Source organism: Aplidium turbinatum, chromosome 4 (assembly GCF_918807975.1).
Source record: "Aplidium turbinatum chromosome 4, kaAplTurb1.1, whole genome shotgun sequence".
Lineage (NCBI taxonomy): Eukaryota > Metazoa > Chordata > Ascidiacea > Aplousobranchia > Polyclinidae > Aplidium > Aplidium turbinatum.
The window spans coordinates 33,356,411-33,371,030 of NC_137475.1; the positions used below are offsets into that span (position 1 = coordinate 33,356,411).

Consider the following 14,620-nt stretch of genomic DNA (forward strand, 5'->3'; position numbering starts at 1 on the left):
ATACCGGTACTTGCTTGGGAATCGAATTTTTTTTGGACATGACAAAAATTACTGCATTTTCTGAGTAAATTGCGGGCCCCCTAATTTGCGGGCCCTGTGCGATCGCACGGTTCGCACACCCCAAAGACCGGCACTGATTTGTAATTACCGTGTTGAGTTTATTCATATATATCTTTTTGTTTATGTTGATATAAATATATGTTATTGATTAATTTATGACTCCAGTCGTGCCAATGCAGTTCGTAGCCTACAGATGTTGTATTTTATTTGTAATCGACTGAAAACATTACTGTATTATCGTAATTTTCTTCCTTGGGTAGTCATAGCTAAATGAGAAAAGGTTACAAAGGCTAGTTTCCTTTAATGCTGTACTAAACAAAAACGTGATTGACATAAGTTATGACCACTGAACCGTAACATGGTAGTGCCACACACTTTATAAATGGGTGTGGACATTAACATAAAAATGTCACAATGCATCATTTTAATGTTTGTTCTTTGATAAAAATTAAATGCCCCCCTAAAAATATTTGCTGGTTGCGGGCCTGGTGGTAGCCTAATACAAGTGGTAATCTAACTTTGTAAAAGTGGAAGCACTGATTCAATCATCATCTCCGCTTGCAGCAGATTGTGCATCAACATGGATTATCTGTTTCATGAGTTACGGTTTTGGAGCTAGCTCGACGCTCGCCCAGTGTCGTCAAATTGACTTCGAAAGAGAATACCAAACTATAACATTTCGCCTGCCTACTTGTTTTACCGTCTCAAGTTTTACAATACAAGTAAGCTTAGGCAAGACATTTTCAGCCTCCTGCTTCTATCGGTACCGGTACTACAAGGATTCAAAGCAAAAACAATTTTGCAGCGATATGAAAATTTATTGTAAAACAATTGCTAAAATCGAATATGATTGGATTTTCATGATTGCAGTATGGACATAGCAGATAAAAGAAGCGTCTTTGTTGGAAGCCGCTAGGAAATAGCAGCTCGTTTCAACTGACAAAAGGACCATCTGAAAGTATAAAAAAAAGAGTTTGCATCAGTGTTTCTTGACCTCAAGCTCTCCGGTGCGTCATTTTCACTTACCAAATGCTTCCATCGTGGGTTGTAAAAATTAAAATCTATTTGTTCTAAGCCATTAAGCAATTTCCATAACTAGTACTACACAATAACAATAACTACAGTGATTGTATAATTTATAATACCACACAATTACACATGTTTTGATGTAGTTTCATGGCCAGCGTCAGCACCATACTGGCACAAGAAGCAATGCACAATGCTCGCTAGATCGAAGTTTAGAATTTAAACAGTACGACATGCCTAAGGAATGTGCACTGTAAATACAGCCAGAGGCATGGAAGCAATTATAAAAATACACCTTCATCCACATGTGGCTGATACTAAAGTCTTTGATTATGTTTTTCAAATATGTGTTGTAATAGGCTACTGATACTTGAGAAGGAGCGATCTTCCTGGCGTACTGATAAGCCCAGCCTCATAGGCGAAACACGTGTCTGTTGGTGAGTTCTCGCTACACTCGACTGCCCAGAAACACAGGCTACTGCTATATAGAAAATCGAATGACATCACAGGTCACAGCAGTTAGCCTACCTCTCGCCAAAGGCCGGCATAAACTCGTCTTCGATATTTACAGACAAAGGTTCATCAAGATTGTTGACTTCTTGCGTGAAGTTTTTCAGACCAACGGCATTGGCAGATGCACATACCTGTAAAGTTCAAGGAGTATTACAAGACGTAAAGTCACACCCTTTTCAACTAAGTCTGCAAACAGGGGCGCCGGAAGCGGGGGGGCGAATTCCCCCCCTGCCCTCAAATTTTCTGCAGATGGAGGGGCAGGGGGGGCAATGGTGCCCTTTTAAAGTCATGCAAGCTACTGCACATTTTGCAATATAACAATTTCTGCTATTCGCTTTTAGCCTAATTATAATTCTTTCATTTTTGCCTCAAAATAATATTTACGGCACAAAATTTTGCAACACAGTACAGGCCTTAAAACTCGTTTTTTTTTTCGACAGCCATCGTGGCCTACCGGGAGCTCCTTCTCGGCGGCCAAATCTGCGTGCTTGGAGGCCAAAATATAAAATAACGATAGCACAAGTAAATAGAATTAAACTTGCAACAATGCTAAAATGATCACTTAGCGTTGTTGAAGTCTGGGCCTGGGCGACGTCCTACAATAGAATCGCTGCACCACGCAATAACTGCTTTATCGGGATTGTAATCCAGTACTATTCAAACGACACTCGCACGAGTGTCTCCAATGTGGCTGATTTTATAAAAGTTCGCTACTCCCCTAGAATTCTTTTTAGCAACGAAAAACAACGTTCGACATGTGTTGACGATGACGGCAAGGTAATAAAATAAGTATTTCAATGATTAAAACATTACTTGTAGGCTTTAACTGCCCTTTATCAGAACTGACGATGCACTAGCAAGTGCGAAATATTTTTTCTGTTACATCTACTGACATCTGATCATGTTGCCTTAGCAATTGAGGTTTTAGCTATTTCAATGATGTACATTACTAAAAGACATTACTAAAAGAAGCATAATTTTTGCAAAATATGATCAAAAAATGTTTTCCCCATTGATGTCAACTAACTTTGTTCTCCTTTTTAACAACGGTTCAATGTCCGACAACATCGCATCGACATAAAAACGACAATATTGCCAGCCGATGTAAATTAGCAATTCGGATTAAGACTTTGTTAAAATAAACGTCGGGAATTACAAACAAGACTTACAGCGCTGGCGATCGCAGATGGATATTCCATCAATAACAAATATTCCTCACACAATGCAACAGTGGCGATTATGACGCGCTGACCTAACTTTGCGTCATTCTTTGATACTGCATGTTTTCGACAGTTAATCCACGATCATTGTATTGCGAAATTAAATAATTGGCTAGGAGAGACCGGCGGCAAAACTTGGCCGATTGAGGAGGTAGCACCGGCGGTTCATTCAAGCACTACTTAGCGGCCATGGCCGCAGGCTGCTTTAAGGCTTGACAGTAGGTTACATCATTATAAAATAGCATGATGCCCTTCTTTGTATACCGGACACTTGTAGGCTATCATTACTCAATACATAGTGAGCTGATAGATTAGCATTATCGCTATGTCTTATCTTAAAACTTGAAAAAAAATTGGCCTTTTAGTAAACAAAAGTGACCCTTTTTCGTAATCTTGCCCCCCCAGTCAAAAATCGTTCCGGCGCCCCTGTCTGCAAATGAGTCTAAAGCAAGGGTCTCAAACACGCGCCGGCGACGCACTTTTGAAATTTCAAATTTTTAACAACTAAAATTCACTCTTATTCACTAAAGATAAAATTCACTCTAAAATTGCTTAAAATTCTGAAAATGCCTATCAAACTTCAACCGACTTTTAAGCGCAAGCCTAATGTCGCGCATTTTCATTACGTGCGAGAAAGCCATATTGTTACATCATAATCACATTGCTTGTTACTTCTGGTGCCCTTATCGCAATAGAAAAGCCTATTTGCGACAGTCAGTTCTTAACGAATTAACGAACTTAAATAACTAACGAATTTTCAAACTTAACGAATTTTTCGGGCTTATTGAAAGTCCTTTGCAAGATTTTTGCTTTCCAAGTTCGAGTCGTTCCGTTCGCTTTTTTTTTCATTTCGTTTTATAGTGTTTTTCTATCTCTTTATTCTTGCTCTTTCTTCTTTTGCGATCTTACGTTCTTACTACGATACCTCTTTTATTGCGTTCTTACTGGATTATTTTGTTTCTTGAACGGTAATGAAGATGAGCTGTTTTATCAGCATCGACAACACACGGGTAGCCTACAAATAATTGACATGGTGAGACGAGCACAACAAAGCCAGCCAGGTTAGACTTAAAGAACTGGCCTGCAACACCCGTGTTTTGGAGTGGCAATGCACCGGGAGAGGAGGTCCACCAGCTTAGGTTGCAGGGGCCAAGTCGGGGAGTTGAGGCACCTGTGGAAGGAGAGTGTGGAGCGAAAACTCTGTAGGTCACTTCGCAGCCTCCCGCTGATGTGATGCTATTGTCACTTTCTTTTTTTTAATTGTTATCTTTTCAACAGTTTTACTGTACATTGTGTTTTGATTTATCGTACATCTTTTTCGCAGCAGCCAATGAACATCTATCTAGCTGTAGGGCGAGTCGAAACAATTTAACAAAGGGAACGGGCTAGGGAGACAGGCTTAACTTTCTGCAATGCAAAAAGGTATTGCTATCCTCGGGCTAATTACAAGTATTCATTTGGCAATCAGAGCAATTTGAGTTTGAGACCCTTGGTCTAAAAAGCTATGTTTGGTATATGGAGATTTATATGCACAGGCCATGCCAACATCAGCCTTCAAATATCGTTGAAGAAAAGCAACATGAGGTTGCTATAAACAGCAAACTGCAGTTACAATTGACGACCTCTCAGTTTATTCTTACATGAGTTAACATTGCTCCTTCTTTGTGCAAGACTCGTAAAGATCGATTGAAAACTTCTCGAAAGAACTTTGCACCAGTGCTGCTCACATCAGAGAAGAACACTTGAAGATTCTGTAAAGAAAAAGCAACCACAAGTTTCGAATATGCTACAATCGATTAACTTCATCAGGAAAGAAAAAATAAAGTCGCATTACGGCCTGGTTCAGCAGTGACAAAACTTTGTCGGGGTAGCTAACTTTTACATAATTTCACCTTATTTTCTTTATCTTCTATTTTTTCTTCGATAGGAAAGTCAGTTATATCGCTGATGACGTAATCGAATTTCAAACCTTCGTCTGCGTATTGCTTGAGGTAGTCCATGCAGTCGCCGACGATGATCTGCAGAAAGTACAGACCTAATGAAAGGACTAACGTTTACCAATTGAAGCACCGAAATATTGCTTCTTGGGTTTTTGGAAAGAAAAAAGTCGAACTAGTGGCGTATAAAATTCCAAAACAAAACTTCGTTCCTAAACTTTTCATCAAATTTTCCTATAATTCAACTGATGATCCACTGGGATGCACGGTGTGACAAAACATTTTAAATAAAGTAAAAAATATCACACCAAATCAGAAGAATCGGTTTATTTAAATACAGAGCTTTCGCCACACAAGTGTGTGGCGTATACTCCGCGAATGCCTTGCATGCTCAATCAATTTCTATAAAAACGAAATAACTTTTAATATTACATATGAAAAAATCTTTTTTTTATAGAATAGTAGAAACAAAAGTGAATTAATAATACGAAACCAAGGAAGTTTCCACAAATATTTGATAAAACTACCAATCAACGAAACTTTTTCTCGAACCGTTGAAAATTCCATGATCAGATCACCGCTTCAATGCGTGATGGAAATCTAGAGGTAAATCTGCATCTGGCATTGCAGAGTGCAAAAACATTGTTGTAGAACGCGTTTTCGAAGATGAAATTTTCATCAGTGCAACTACGTTTATGAACGCATTAACAACGGTTAAATTTAAACTCAATACATTACAAACATTATAAGGACATATTCTCAGTGTTTAATTGAATATTAATAAATCCAGAGACATCAGAAAATCACTTTCCGCAAGCAATTCCAGACCGACATTACTCGCATTACTCATACACGTAGTTGCACTGATGAGAATTTAATATTCAAAAACGCGTTCTGCAACACTGTTTTTGCACTCTGCAATGCCTGATGCAAAATTACCTGTAGATTTCCATCACGCATTGAAGCGGTGATCTGATCATGAAATTTTCAACGGTTCGAGAAAAAGTTTTCTCTGCCTATAAAACGTTGAATTGTAGTTTTATCAAATAAAAGTGAATTAATTTAATATATTATGCAAAATGAAAGATTTCGAAAAATTACAATATAGTTTTGTGGTGGAACTTTTTCATGTGTGTAAAAATTCTTTATATTGTCCTGGTAAGCCACATGGTAGGCTACAGTAGTGACACTAGGCAGTTGTTTCTATTTGCACCAGTTTGACACTTGCGTCATTAAACTGCATACATTTACAAATCAACCAGCATATGCCACTAAGTCAAACCTCATAGTTTTCCCCTGAATAACTGTCCATAGAGTCTTCACAGCAACCTCTCAGGTGTGTCTTGCAGGCTTGAATCACCACATCATCGATCTCTACCATGGTCACCATTTTTGGAGACAATTTTCTCAAGTAGTTAAGAGCAGCTGTAAAAATGTTGCTATGACGTTAAGGAAATTAACATGAGTAGATACGCAGACACCAAAATTCGTCATTTTTACATTGATTCAACGTCTGCAGACGTTGAATCAATGTAAAAATGACGGATATTGCTGTCTGGGTCAAAGAGCATAGAACAAGATTAAAATCAACTCAATTTAGCGGTGAAAGCATTAAAATTAAACGGAAATTTCACCCTGTTAATCACAAAGCTGCACATATTTTGAACCGTATCTTTTGAGAAGTTAAAGTGTAGTAAGATATTGTCGCCTAGAAGAAGTAACGTATGGTATTGGAATTGCACTTGCGACGGTCCACTTTATGATGGATACTTGAATCAGGAAGTCTGTTTATGGGTTACAACCAACTCACCACCATCGCCTCCACCTAATATCAAAACTGTTTTATTCTTGTAATCGAATCCATGTTTGATTCCAAGAAGAGCCGGTGTGTATAAGTCATCGCGTTCTGATATGTCTAAAAACACCAAACATCATCAACTTTAGCGAACTAGAAAAGAAAGAGCCTTCATTTGGATTGGTAAACCTCTTGGTGTGGTGAGGAAAACACCTCCGCTGTGCAGTCAATTGTCTAGCAATTTTGCAAGGTAATCTTAAAAAATCTTATTTTAATAAAAAACAAAAACGCGAATTTGCCAGAGCAAACTAAATTTTCTAAAAAAAATAGGTGAACAACAACGAGTGCTACCCTTTGCTTTCAAATTGGTGTTTTGCTTCCTCAGTAAACCCACGTTTTTCAGCAAGCACGTGAAACAGACGCGGTTTTGCACAAAAGAAGATTTAAATCGTTAAAAAGCGTTGTTTTCTCATCTACAATAATAACCTCGCATACCTGCAAACTGGTTAATTGTTAACTTATGAATTTTATCAAGACTTGAGCAAGTCACACCAAACACGTGCGCACGAAAATTGGATAGCAAGGTAGTTTTTTACCACGAAGTTATTTTTGGTCACACGTAAAAAATGCTCACAACAAAACGACAAAACTAAAAACACTAACTTACTGTCCACACCATCCAACAGCAACATGTTGTCAAACATATCACTCCGTGCAATAGTGACTCTTTGATATTGACTTTTTTTATCAAACAAAATTTTTCCAAAGTCAAATTCTCGTATTCGTTTGTCACTAAAATCTGCATATTGCCAATACTCCCTTCCTCTGATTAATGGAGTGGTTCTAAACCACAAAAATACTGTTACAACAGCTGTAAACAAGCTAGGTTAGAGCTGCATAGAAAGCCCATAAATTTAGATAGAAAATTGCCACAAAATTTCGATTTAAAAAATTAAATTTAACAAGTTAGGAAAACAAAAAACATGCGCAATTGCGCATAGCCTAGAATAACACTAGTGGAGAAATTCAAAAGCTTCACTTTTACCTCAAATCAAATAGCATCTGATCAGCTTATGAAACTGGGTTTGTGATGGGAGTTTGGGTTCATTAATTCTGTAAACTTGACCCTAGTTTCTTTTTTTTCTGTTTAAAATGAAATGTGTTGTGGTGGAGACTTGATGGTCATCCAGAAAACAAAACAACATGCGTTATCTTATCACAAAGAAAATGCGTGTAATACTCCAATTACTGTATAAAAGTTTATATAACATATAAAGCTGTACCATACCTGTTAATTTCACATAGAGGCAAACGTGCAGATAGATCTATCTGAATCTTTGTAGCCAACTAAAATGCATACACGAATAATTTTGCGTAAACAGTATAGTATATATACACAATAAATACATCAAAGATAGGGTGTCCGACGTTTTTTTCGTAAACAGTTGTTCGTAAAACAATTGTTCGTAAACAATTGTTCGTAAAACAATTGTTCTTAAAATTAATTCTTCGTAAAACAATTCTTCATAAAGCATTTCTTCGTGCATGCAAAAAATTTGAGAATTGATGTATATATACCAAGAAATGATTTACGAAGAATTGTGTTAAGGATTTAATTTTACGAACAACTGCTTACGAACATTTGTTTACGAACAATTGTTTATGAACAATTTGCCTATAACCAAATATAGTTATTACTTTCTAAAACTTCTACAGCCTGCTTCACCCTAAAAGGGGGATCATCAGAAAGTCCTTATTCAAACAGAAATGTGTATATACAATAAATAGGTGTCAATAAAATTTCAATGGCAACATACAACTTTAATAGAAGGTTGGTGAAAAAACTTAACTTTTTGCAACAACTTTCTTTAATTCATTGTGAAAAACATAAGGGAAATTGCATGGAAGAAGCAAATTACAATGCTATAGAGCAAATCACAAATTTTGTAATAGGTTAAATAATTCCTAGTCAATCATGACAATACTTTACCTGATGATAAGATGAAGTATCTTCCTTTGTCCCATACTCATTGCAGTCAATTGTAATCAAGTCTTGCATTACTGTTACCAATACTGTTCTCCTGCACATGTACACAAGTGATGTTAACAGTATCTACAACAAAATTCATACTGTGCTTGATAACCACTGAATGTGTAAGATTGAAACATCTGGCAACGACATTGGTCTCAAAAATGTTAGTATTAACAAATTTAAACACTGGGTAACTATGCGACAACCGGAGAAGCATTTTTTCCTTCCTAATTTTAAAAAATAAAGGCAATCATATTATAATAAAATGTATTGTTATCTTCTAATGACTGTAAACTAGGCCTGGGCAGTTGAAAATGGTAACCAGCTTTCTTTCCAACATTTTATCAAGGGGCTAAAATATACCTGTCCTGCCAGTGCCACAAAATGGCCCATCACAGAAAGATAGTCATACAGTGTATAAAGTGTTAAAGTGAAAAACTGTTGTGGTACATACTTGACTGACTGTGCCAGAATACACCTGGCACAAGAGAAATCAGTTCCTACTGTTGATAGGGTGCAATCTTTAGCCAAGCTTAGTCACCAAAAAAATGCAAGAAATTGTATAATTAGATGCCTGGAGAGTGGTGAACAATTTAACTCTGTATTTTACATGTCTTCCTTACTTGTTATATCTTCCATGATACAAAACATTTGTCAATGGAAAGGCAAGAGCATCAGCGGATGATTTTTGAACTTCCTCAAACTCATGGGCTGCCAATATTTCTTTCACATGTTTAAATGCAGCAGATACATCATCTGTAATGTAACAAGACAAAGTAGTAAACATGGCAACACTGTATCCAGTGGTAATATGCAGAAATGTTGCATCATAGAAGAGTTTTGAAAAATATGTTTGTATGAGGTTACATTTAATTGTAACTATAACAAATCCAGTTTTTCTGTTTGCTGTAGGACAAAAACAAATGTCCACTTAGTGACATTTTGTGGTATTAAAAAAATGAAGATATCAAGCTCAATAAGTGGGTTTGAACACAAAAACCCTATCCTTGCATACACCACTGACTGTTTACAAATTGTTGATAAACCTTACAAAATAAAAAAAAACATTGCAATAAGACTAGCTTGACAATGATAATAATGTATGTATACTGTATCCATCGCAGATAGCCTATATGTTGCTCTTATTGCTTTACAAAGCAGACAATGCCAGTGTACATTATAACGCTGAATCTATTCCTTCACTAAATCTCAACCAGAAATAAAGTTTAAAAATGAACAAAGATACAAATTATTCAGTTAAAAATTTTACTTTAGCATATTTTGCAAAGCATTGAAATCTGTAGGCCACATGTCTGCAAATTTATCCAGGATAAGGAAAGTCAATTTCCATTTGCACATATTCTAAATAAAAAGTGTAGGCCTCCCACCCCAGTAAGCTATTTGCCTACTACTTTCCAATAGTACATATATTATGAATTTTTGCTCGTAAAATCATAAAATCATGTCATTACATAGGACACACACTTACCATGAAGTGATTTATTGCTTGCTTGCACAAACCTAATTTCATACAAAGTTGAAAATGTCAACATATTAAAAAATCTATCACAATCTCTTTGTCTATCCTGAGCTGAGCAAACAAAACAATATCGTACCTAACCAAGATCATAAATTGAAGAACTATTTTGAGCCAAAATTTCTTCATAATTGCTTTGCATAAGCTTAGTCCTGTTAGTTTTTGTCACTACAGTACTCAAGTCAAATAAAAGCATAAGCAATTTAGAAAAAACTTTTTGGTGACTAAAATTTTGCATATTGTCGAACAAGAATGCATTAGAATAGCTATTACACAGAAAGCCTACTTATGGATCTAGACTTCAAAGTGAAATATATAAAGTTGATAAAAAAAAGGTTTACAATTATTATTTTACAGTGACAATTCAATTAACTTATAACATATTCAAAACATTATTATTCACCGCTTTGCTACAACTCACAAACATGTTGATTGGTTGTATCTTTATCCTCGGACTGGGAAAGCTTCTTTGAAAGCAATAAAGCTTAATCTGGCAGTCTCGAATACTTATATAGAGGCTTTGAACCACTGACGCAGGCCTAGTCACTGAAATTGACTGAGTGGAGTTTTCGATAGTTGTTGAAGTTTTGTTAGACTTATTTCAGTTCTGAGAGCCGCCTAACCACGAAGCTGACGGGCTTGCAGATCAACTATGTACACATATCTTTCGCTTCCTTCCTCTCTCACTTCTATGTAATGTACCAATGTATTTGTCGTGATAATTTGAGAAAAAAATAAACCAGTGATTGATTGTTTGACATGTGATACATGTTGCAGAACAACCGATCTGTATACACAACACAGGCCTTGCCAACATGCAAACTGGAAGCCCATTTTATCTCCAACTCTAAAGCTAAATTTACTTCATACCCCTTTGAAATAATATTTTTAAGAATTCAAAATGCAGGTACAAAACCACTGCAAAATTTGCAAAACTAATCTTCACTCTTGAGTCTTGCTTGCGATTAAAAAATGACAAACCTTCTTTCCTTGCCAATTACTAGTGTTGCCAGACGGTTTTAAGATTTCTAACACAAGTGTCAAAATCTAGTTTATTTTATTTGTATAGCAACAACCAACAATACCACAAAAGCAGTGGCGTATCTAGGGTATGGCAAGCAATTCAGTAGCGCACTCAGAAAAAAATTTAGGGGGGGGGGCTAATTCAGAAATGTCGGCTGAGTGATTTGCGACAATAGTGACAGTGACAATAGGCCAATGCTCATCCCTTTGATTAATATTTAAAGGCACTTACAACCCACAGGTTGCCGATACATCAGGATTTGTTCTCTCAATCAAATTAGAAGTTGGCTTAGTGAACCCCATGCTACTAGCACCATCAGCATCCTCATCCAGTGGCGTAGCCAGGAATTTTGGACGGCGTGTTTACCTATGACGAAATCCAGCGGCGGGGGGTCTGGGGGCCACCCCCAGAAAACTTTGAAAAATTACTTTGAATTTGGTGCATTCTGAGAGCATTTTCAACAAAAATGTGGGTATGAATATTCCTATAAAATGGTGCTTTCCGGTGGCATAGCAAAAGGATAAGATCATGTCTTCTTCGGCATTTTTCGGAAATAAAGCTGAGTCTCTATCTTTTCTTGCTGCTAATTTCTGGCTGAGATATTTGAATGTTTGGTATAGGCAAAACTCGCTTTTTTAATGCAGTTTCGTTTAAAATTAAGCAAACTTTGTTTTAAAGACATAAAGAGTCTGAAAGCATCATTCTCAATATGGTGACGTCACACGCGTGCCAAAGAGGGTGTTGAATCCACTAAAAAAAACCTTGGCGACGCCACTGCCTCATCCCTACGTCCACTCTTGCAATCTTCTATAAATTTCGACTTTTTCGTCAAAATAGAATTAGCTTTCCGTTTGCCAACACAAATAAGTGCGAAAACAACAACTAGCACGAAAACAGTTTCAAACAAAACATTAATTTTGTAGCCTAAACAATAAATTTGATGTGGACGTTTTTCCTACTTACAAAACATTCAAATTCAGTTCGTATTTTCAACTAAAGCCCCAGACGCCTTCGTCTCTCTGCTCAAATGTCTTATACAGTTTTACATGTCCGTGTGATTCGGCATTGACGTACATCGGTATGTCCACAGACATTTGACCACGAGAGTAGGCTACAGGAGCATCTGAACTTTAGGGAGTTAAAGAAAAGTGCCATCAAAGACCATATCATGGAATATTCTTTTTGCTTTGATCGAAAATTCTCTGCCGACTCATTTAAAATTTTGCGCAAAGGCAAATCTCAATTTGACACCAAAATCTAGAAAGCACTTTTAATCAAACGCTACAACCCAAATTTAAACAAACAATTATTTGCTGGAGGCGTGTCCATTCTCTTCAACATTTACTTGATGTATCACGTTCCCTGTGGTGCAAATTTTTTTGTAGTTATTTATGTAGTTGCCTTTTCCTAATGTAATTTTACCTTCAAGAAGTTGAAATTTATTACATTTTTATAAATATTTTCGGATTCCTGAGGAGGGCTTAAGTTAAACCGAAAGCGTTCAACTGTTAAAACTATTTGTAAATATGTAAAATATATTGTTATAATGCTCAGCCCTGTTGTGTCTTATTCATACCTAACCTGTAAGCAAAATATATAAATTGAGAACATGCAAAAACTTCATTTTTAGTGGCGAGTTTGGGGGGGGCTTGAGCCCCCTTAGCCCCATGCTGGGTGCGCTACAGGCAAGCATGGCTCGCGCCATGGGCGCCACATTGATAGGGGCGCAAAAATCGGTTGGTAAAAATTAAAATTTGTGACTTAAACTTTGTTCAAAATCTAATTTGCGCCCAATACAATATAATACAAAGATCAAAAAGGAGTCTCTCACTCTCTCTTTTACTGTGGCCATTGTTAAACAATGGAATTGTAACGTTGCAAAAGCAACATTGTGCCTCTCCTGGCTCAGTTTGCACTCAATCAGCAACAATTGAAAGTTTAGTAAAGTCGCTAAACAGCGATTAGTTGAAGCTTAGAAGTAGCACCAGAACTTAGCCTACTTATTCATTTTTATGAGAATTTATAATCTAATCTGTTGTATGAGATCAATTTGGCCTGACCAGAGCACCCAATCTGTTCTAGGAAGAAATTAGTATTGAAGTATTATTGAACCTATAAGCACGATTACATTAAATTTTGAGACCAAGAATTAGGCTAGGTATGATTTATTTTTACGTGCTGTGCTGGCGCTGCCTAGCAGTCTAAAGTTTTTGAGGTTCATTCACAACTTCACAAGCTGCGCTTTATGAATATACGGTACCGTACTTTAACCTAATTTCCTCAAGTTATCAAACGGATGAAATGAACGCAATTCGTAGAATGTTGGGATTGGGAATGATTCGCTATCAGTTTCGTCAATCTCTAGTTACCATACAAACCCACGGTCACAAAACCCGCCGACATGCCAACCAGGCCCGTAACTAGCTGGGAGCACTAGGGGGGGCAACAAGTATTCTAGAGGGGGCCCAACTTTTACCTTCTGTATCATGTACGAAAACGACATTTGTACAAAATGTGGGCACGATGTGGGTATATTTACGCAAAAACATTCATCGTAATACAGCGTTTACATTAGCATAGATTATTATCATAGAAACAGCAGCGTGAACTGGCATTATAGAGTGAATTATATGCTGTAGCTTAAACAGTTATAATGACGACAGCATAGAAATTGAAAAGCAAAATCATTTTTAAAACATGCCACCATCAACTAGTGATAAAATGGTTAAAAATTGGCATAGAAACCGCAGCAAAATTTATGATTTTGTAGTTGATTCTTTTGTTAGTTAATCCATTGCCTTTCATGAACTTTGAGTTCGTTTTAGTTTATTTACATTTTCCTCTAACGCACTGCATAAATCACACAAAATATACTCGGCCTATACATAGAAAATAGGCGTTGAACCATGATCAAATAGGGCTGCAGCCGCTGCACCTGTCACTCATCGTTTTGTAGCCTAAATAATTGTAGCCTACAATGCACCTCATTTTGTCTAGTGCAGAATCAACAATCATCTCTTCAAGATCAATCCTTTAATGATAATAGTGAGATTCTATTTCACACCATCAGTAAAATGTATCCTCGCCATAGATATAGGTTAGGTCCTACCGCAACAGAAGGCGTGGATGGACTTCACTGAATCTATTAACAAAAACGTCCAGGTCTATTTTCTCGGTCATTTTCTTTTCAAACGCCAACAGAACCAAGTTCATCTGGAACATAGACCTGCGTGTAGGCTTGTCTATTCAAGATTAGACCGAGAAGCCACTCTCACAAACCGCACTACTGGACCCGAATGATGCCACAGTAGCGGCATGTTTACATGCATTTGGGAATGCCAGTCGTTGATTGATTGTAGGCTACAGTTCTTTCAGTACCGTACTGTATTGGAATCCCGGTGTTTTGCAACTTCCACATGGTCATGTAAGAATTGTTTTGCGACTTGCAATTCCGCCTCTGATGAAATATCTATCTT

At 37.0% G+C, this 14,620-nt stretch overlaps 1 protein-coding gene across 1 annotated transcript; it reads right to left on the minus strand.

The window, feature by feature from the left end:
- Nucleotides 1-863: 863 nt before the first annotated feature.
- LOC145769514 (spermine synthase-like) lies at nt 864-10,193 on the minus strand. The gene is made up of 11 exons (XM_082581163.1): nt 10,073-10,193; nt 9,207-9,339; nt 8,542-8,632; nt 7,840-7,898; nt 7,219-7,394; nt 6,567-6,671; nt 6,039-6,181; nt 4,712-4,837; nt 4,460-4,570; nt 1,615-1,730; nt 864-1,012 (listed from the first exon to the last, which is right to left on the minus strand). Exons 1-11 carry the CDS (start codon nt 10,134-10,136, stop codon nt 973-975), a joined length of 1,164 nt encoding a protein of 387 aa, XP_082437289.1. The 5' UTR covers nt 10,137-10,193; the 3' UTR covers nt 864-972.
- Nucleotides 10,194-14,620: the final 4,427 nt, after the last annotated feature.